The sequence below is a fragment of the Mauremys mutica genome, chromosome 12 (assembly GCF_020497125.1).
Source record: "Mauremys mutica isolate MM-2020 ecotype Southern chromosome 12, ASM2049712v1, whole genome shotgun sequence".
NCBI classification, from domain to species: Eukaryota; Metazoa; Chordata; order Testudines; family Geoemydidae; genus Mauremys; species Mauremys mutica.
In genome coordinates, this window is record NC_059083.1 from 52,705,186 (window position 1) to 52,712,645 (window position 7,460).

General features: G+C 48.0%; 1 protein-coding gene across 1 annotated transcript; it reads left to right on the top strand.

Annotated features, from left to right (window-relative positions):
- Window positions 1-1,477: 1,477 nt before the first annotated feature.
- Window positions 1,478-7,097, top strand: LOC123347068 (olfactory receptor 6B1-like; the record flags this gene model as incomplete). Its single annotated transcript, XM_044984515.1, has 2 exons — window positions 1,478-2,404; window positions 7,077-7,097. Coding segments are annotated over exons 1-2 (948 nt in total), but the record flags the coding sequence as incomplete, so codon positions are not given.
- Between the last annotated feature and the right edge of the window lie 363 nt (window positions 7,098-7,460).

Below are 7,460 nucleotides of genomic sequence, written 5' to 3' on the forward strand. Positions count from 1 at the left end.
TCTAATTTCTTTAGGTTCCTTTGAATATCCCAGCCTCAGAAAAGACTCAGGGAGTTTCATTTAAAGAGGAGACGAACAAGGTGGGACATGTGAAGGTTAGGGACTATTGAATGGGACAGAGAAACTCCATCAGGTGCACCTACAAATCAAGAATGACCCAATCAACTTAACAGACAACACCTTTAGCACTCAGACATGAAACAATGTTCTATTAACACAATGTGTATTTGTCTCCTGGAACTCACTAGAGATCATTGAGTAATTCACGAAACTGAACAACGTGGCAAGCTATAGCTCTGGATAGATTTGGGTAGGGGGCTACCCTGGAATGTTGGACACGTGGGGTCAATTCTCTGTTCTCCAGCAGGCTCCCTGGGGCTCTTTGGGGGAATTGCTTAGGCCAGATTTCAAAGGTGTTGAGGCACCAAATGACGTAGATAGGCACCAAGTGGAATGCTGAAAAGCATCTAAGCAGGTTAGGCATATAATATACTTTGGCTTCCATGGAAGTGAGGCACTGGGCCTGATGAAGGACTTTGTAAAATCCCATTGGGCACTGATCTGCATTTTTAGGCACTAAGTATCTTATCAAACTGACCCTCTGGGCCTCAGTTCTCCATCTGTACAATGGGCACAGAAACCTTTTCCAATCTCACTGTGGCATTGTGAGGATAAATACATTAAGGACTGTAAGGTGCTCATATACTATAATTTTGCTCGGTCTGTAACCAACAAACTTCCATTGTTCTGGGTATTTGGGAATAGTCACTGAGTGAAGGCTGATTAAGGACCTTAGACCATGCAGTGTATTACTAGGAAAACAATTGAACTACAAAGGCTCTACCTGTCTGTCTGTCTCCGCAGAATTTACAGCTCCTGGTTCTGTCCTCACCTGGGCAGCTGTAAAATGGGGCTTGTTAAAGCCATTCCTTTACTCTCCCTTAGCTCCGCTGACCATTTTTAGTGTGTGCTAAAACTTGCCAGTCGCTAGCATCCTTTGAGGAACAACAGATCCTTTGTGGCTCTGCATACCTTGAATTAAGATCCTGATTCAGCAAAGACAACAGGACCAGATTTTTAAAGCTATTTGAAGGTTGCTGAGCTCTGTGTTGCAACAACACCCAATTGATTTAGGAGTCTAAATTCAATTTTCAAAAGGGATTTAGGCATGGAGGAATCTAAATCCCATTGGCTGTCAATAGACTGTAGACTCCTCATTGCCTAAATCAGGGAAAATGAGATTTAGGCTTGGGCACTGTGATGCTGTGTGCTGCAGCACCTAAAGAGCTTTAAAAATATGAACGTAAGGCACATTGGTTGCCTAAGTACTTTTGAAAATCCCACTAGGCACCTAGCTACAACTTTGAGTGCCTAAATGCCTCTGGATATCTGTCCTTCTGCACTTTCTTAAGCTGACAGGATGTTTTTCCTTTTCAAAGTCCCACCTCTGAGTTTTAATATTTTTCTTTGTACCTAGATGCACCTCATAGAGAAAGCAGAAGAGGACAACCGAACGATTGTCAAAGAATTCATCCTCCTGGGATTCGGGAATCTCCCTGAACTGCAGCTCCTTCTCTTCCTGGTTTTCCTGGTGATCTACATTGTGACCATGTCTGGGAACATCCTCATCATTGTGCTAGTTGTGGCTGATCAGCACCTTCACACCCCCATGTACTACTTCCTGGGGAACTTGTCCTGCCTGGAGACTTGCTACATCTCAACCATCCTGCCCAGGTTACTGGCCAGTCTCGTGACTGGAGACAGAACCATTTCTGTCAGTGGCTGTTTTGCACAGTTTTATTGCTTTGGTTCTCTGGCAACTACAGAATGCTATCTCCTAGCAGCAATGTCTTATGATCGGTATGTAGCAATATGCAAACCCCTGCATTACGCAGCCCTGATGAACGGCAGGTTGTGCCTCCAGCTAGCAGCGGGGTCTTGGATAAGCGGATTTCTAACTTGTGTAATAATGATGTGTTTTATGTCACAGTTAACATTCTGTGGCCCCAGTGTAATTGACCATTTCTTTTGTGATTTTTATCCAATGCTAAAACTCTCCTGCAGTGACACCAGCATGATCACACTGGTTAGTTTCATAGTCACCTCTCTAGACCTGCCTTGCCCATTTCTATTAACTGTGACATCCTATGTTTGTATCATTGCTACTATCCTCAGAATCCCTTCCAACACCAGGAGGCAAAAGGCCTTTTCCACCTGCTCCTCTCACCTCATTGTGATTACAGTTTTCTATGGGACCCTAATGACTGTGTATCTGCTACCAAAAACCAATACACTGAAAGCCCTGAACAAACTGTTCTCTGTCTTCTACACTGTCCTGACTCCCATGCTCAACCCCCTCATCTACAGCCTGCGAAACAAAGAGGTGAAGGAGGCCCTGAGAAAAGTCATCAGGTAATATATGTTGCACAAATGAATTCAGATGGAGTCACTGATCTGTGAAGGAATCTATCTGGCTTAACGAGCAAGAAAGTTTACCTCTAGTAGGGCCCAAGCTCACACCAATGGGAACTGCTTTGTGGAATGTGAGGAAATGCTACTTTTTGGGTTGATGACATTCCCATCCGTGGCTAAAGCTGATACTTGCTACTGCCTAAAACGAGATTGGTCTGTAAAAGGGAGCATTCTGGAATTGGTGAGGAACTTATCTGGATTCAGATGGTTTAGACATAGATTTGCACGTTTTATTTTATTTTTCTTGGTGACTTACTTTGTTCTGTCTGTTACTACTTGGACCACTTAAATCCTACTTTCTGTATTGAATAAAATCACTTTTTACGTATTAATTAACTCAGAGTATGTATCGATACCGGGGGGAGAAAACAACTGTGCATATCTCTCTATCAGTTTTATAGAGGGCTAACAATGTGTGAGTTTACCCTGCATAAGCTTTATATAGAGTTAAACTGATTTATTAGGGTTTAGACCCCACTGGGAGTTGGGCATCTGAGTGCTAAAGACAAACACACTTCTGTTAGCTGCTTTCAGGTAAACCTGCAGCTTTGGGGCAAGTAATTCAGACCCTGGGTCTTTGTCGGAGCAGACGGGAATGTCTGGCTCAGGAAGAAAGATGCTGGAGTCCTGAGCTGTCCGGGAAAGCAGGGGTAGGAGTAGTCTGGGAACTCAGGTCGCAGCTCCCAAAAGGGTTTCTTTGATCTAACCCGTCACAGTCAACGTTTGAAGCACTTGTCTTGCTTGTGCTTTCACTCCTGTTTCAGGCAATGGGCAGAGCTTCCATGAGGCGCTGGTGGACATTTTGGGGGCATTTTCTGACCTTCAGAAGAAGGCACCTGTTGGAGGAGGATGAGGGTGATACAGACCTGGCAGACTAAAACAGGCTGATGCTGCTCACGGGTTTTGGGAGAACCTCTGATGCCCCTTGTGTAGACCGGTGCTTCTGCAGCAAGGCCACAAGCACAAACTGGTGGGACCCCATCGTCATGCAGACATGGGATGACCAGAACTTGCACTGGGTACCATGATTGTATGTACACAAGGAGCCAGAGTACAGACACTGCAAAAGGTACTACTCCATGGGTATGCAGGCCATTGGGGACCACAGAGGCAAAGTTATGGACGCCAATGTGGGCTGCCCTGGAAAAGTTCCTGATGCCAGGGTTTTCTGTCAGTCAGGCATCTACCTTCATGGACGGGCCGGAACATTATTCCAGATGACAATGTCATAAATGGAATTACTGTTCCCACGGTTATTCTAGGGGATCACATGTACCTTCTTTTGCCGGGGCATATGAAACCATATCCTGATCAGAGGCCATGTCAAAAGGAGGCTTAATTATCTTCTCAAAAGTTGTAGAATGGTGATTGAAATCCTTAAGCCTGAGTTTGGGCTAACATTGCAGTGTAGACATTCCCTAAGACCCAGTGCGTCAGACCCAAAACAGATTAATGGCTATCAAAATAAAATAAATGATGTGAATGATTTGTGTTGACACAACCTCTTTGCTACAGCAACAACAAGACGAAAATCAATGTCAAGTACAAAAACAGCAGGTAGGTGTGGAGGAAATGCTACTCATGTCATATCTGAAAAGTGCCAGCATCTTTCATCCTGAAGCACAATGGGTAAAATTTCCAAAAGTGTCTAGCTGACTTAGAAGCATAACTCTCATTGACTTTCTATGAGACACAGATTCCCTCGTCATTACATCCTTCTGAAAAGGGAAACTCGAGCTTTGAAGTCAGTCTGATACTTTTGAAAATTCTACCCATTGAATAGTACTTTAATCCTTAGACCTCTGATTCAAATTAATACACAGAAAGTAATTGAAGGCATGACAGTAGTTGCGCCACTGAGGGTCACCTATACGGCAGCTGAAAGTGAGCCTCCCACCCTGGGTAGGCAGACTCGTGCTAGCAGGGCTTGTGTTAGCATGCTAAAAATAGATGTGTGGATGTTGTAGGGTGGGACCAAGCCTGCGCCTCCCCTGAGGTGAGGGATGTCATTATGAGCTGGACCAAACCTTTTTATGGTTGAGTTAAAAAACTTATTCTAACTGATGTGTGGACATCCCTTTTATCCACATAACTGTCAGGATGAGTTAATCAGAAGTCTCCTCCCCCACCTAAGACAAAGAGGTGTGCGAATCTGCCCAGGAATTTGGACTGAGTGGGCAGAAGGGTTTGGCTGAGGACGGGCTGGTGTGTGAAAGAAGAGAGAGAGAACACACAGAACAGAGAGAGGGAGCCTGAGGGAAAAAAACAAGGAAGGCAAACAGTAGCCCAGTGCGAGCCTGGAAAAAGTGACCGTTTAGATCTAATGAGGTGGCTAGCAAGACGTGTGGGGGATAAGCACATAAGCTGCTCCTTTTGTTCTTGGTTCCTCATGCATTCAGAGAAGTCGGACTTTGTACATTTCTTGTCAATAAATGAGATTGGATCAAAGAAAATATCAGACTCCATCAATTTCTACTTCCAACTGGGACATCCCCACGGCTCCAAACTGTGACTGGCCACTCGTGTTAAAAAGAGGTAACAATACACAATCTCTACCCGGCATGGAGATAAACATTGTGTTTGGGGAGGTTTGAACCCTAATGTCCTCAGCATCCTCTCAGGGTACGTCTACAGTACAAGACTATTTTGAATCAACTTAATTCGAATTTGTGGAATCGACCTTATGAAGTCGAATTTGTGTATCCACAGTAAATACACTAATTCGACTGTGTGAGTCCACAATAACGGGCCAAGCGTCGATTTTGGAAGCGGTGCATTGTGGGAAGCTATCCCACAGTTCCCGCACTCCCCGCTGCCCATTGGAATGCTGGGATTATCCCCCAATGCATGCTGGGGGGGAAACTGTGTCGAGGGTGGTCTTGGGTAACTGTCAGCATTCAACCGTCACTCCCGCCGGCGGGAAATCAGTTCGCGCACTTTTCCTGTTATAAGTGACAGCGTGGACGCCACAGCACTCCGCTGCGATCATGGAGCCTGCTGCGATCATCGCTGCACTTATGGCCGTTGTCAACTCCTCGCACCTTATCGAACACCTCTTCCACAGTGAGATGCTGAGAACTCGGGCGAGGAGGCAACGGCAGCGCGGTGAGGACATGAAGTCTCAGAGTGGCACAGACCTCTCAGAAAGCACGGTACGCCGTGCCGTGGAGATCATGGTGGCAATGGGTCATGTTCATGCTATGGGACGGCGATTCTGGGCCCGGGAAAAAAGCACGGACTGGTGGGACCGCATAGTGCTGCAGGTCTGGAATGTATCACAGTGGCTGCGAAACTTCAGGATGCGTAAGGGCACTTTCCTTGAACTGTGTGACTTGCTGTCCCCTGCTCTGAAGCGCAAGCAGCCCTGACTGTGCAGAAGCGAGTGGCCATAGCCCTCTGGAAACTTGCAACGCCAGACAGCTACCGGTCAGTAGCGAACCACTTTGGCGTGGGCAAATCTACCGTGGGGGTTGCTGTGATGCAAGTAGCCCACGCAATCTTTGAGCTCCTGCTCTCGAAGGTGGTGACCCTGGGAAACGTCCAGGTCATCATAGCTGACTTCGCCGCGATGGGATTCCCAAACTGCGGTGGGGCTATAGATGGGACTCACATTCCTATCCTGGGACCGGCCCACCAGGCCAGCCAGTATATAAACCACAAGGGCTACTTTTCCATGGTGCTGCAAGCACTGGTGGACCATAGGGGACGGTTTACCAACATCAACGTCGGGTGGCCGGGCAAGGTTCATGACACGCATGTGTTCAGGAACTCTGGTCTGTTTAGATGCCTGCAGGAAGGTAGTTTCTACCCAGACTACAAAATAAATGTTGGGGATGTGCAGATGCCTACAGTGATCCTCGGGGACCCAGCCTACCCGCTAATGCCCTGGCTCATGAAGCCCTACACTGACAAGGAACTCTTCAACTACCGGCTGAGCAAGTGCAGAATGGTGGTGGAGTGTGCTTTCGGACGTCTGAAGGGGAGATGGAGGAGCTTACTGACTCACTCGGATCTCAGCGAAAACAATATCCCCATTGTCATTGCAGCTTGCTGTGTGCTCCACAATCTGTGTGAGAGCAAGGGGGAGATGTTTATGGCGGGATGGGAGGTTGAGGCACATCGTCTGGCTGCTGATTACGCTCAGCCAGACAGCCGTGCGATTAGAAGAGCCCAGCGGGAAGCGCTGTGCATCTGGGAGGCTTTGAAAGCTAGGTTCCTCAGCGAGCAGGGTAACCTGTGACTATTAACTTTGTGTATAGAGAAGCAGAACCTGCTCCTGTTTCTTTACCCAGTTACTGTTCACTCTCCTCTACAGTTTCATATCCCGTTCACCCCGTTTGCCCCCTTCCAACACACGTGTACAAATAAAGCTAATAGAGCATTGTTAAGCAACAACCTTTTCTTGACTAATGACTTCGCGTGAAAGGGTTGACACAGGGACGCAGACTGTGGTGGGTAGGGTGTGCAGTGATGTAGAGACAGCTTCTAGACTCTAGGAATGACAGGCTCCTGCTCATACAGCGGTCTCTGGGGGGAGGACGGATACAGGTGGGTGTGCAGGAAGGGGTGAGGGGTGTAGGCTTTGGGACGGAGTTTGGGTGCAGGCTCTGGGCTGGGGGTGGGGGCGTAGGAAGGGGTGAGAGGTGTGTGAGAAGGGGGAGGAAATGTAGGGGGTTGCGGGCTGTGGCTGGGGCTGATGGTTTGGGGCATTGTAGAGGCTCAGGGCTACGATAGAAGGGCAGGGTGAGGGCAACCTGCCTTGCCATTTGTGAATGGCAGGCTCTAGGACCCTGGGGCAGCAGACAGCATTTCTGCGGGTAGCCTCTCTACTGTGAGACAGGGATGCAGCGCGGCGGAGGGGGAGACGACACGCTGGGGGAGGGGTGGCAGATGGGGGCTGGTACCTGCTCCAGGCAGGGAATTGACGGGGCGGGGGGAGACCCACGTGGGCCAGGGCCCGATCCAGGCAGGGCCGGGGGAGAGACCCA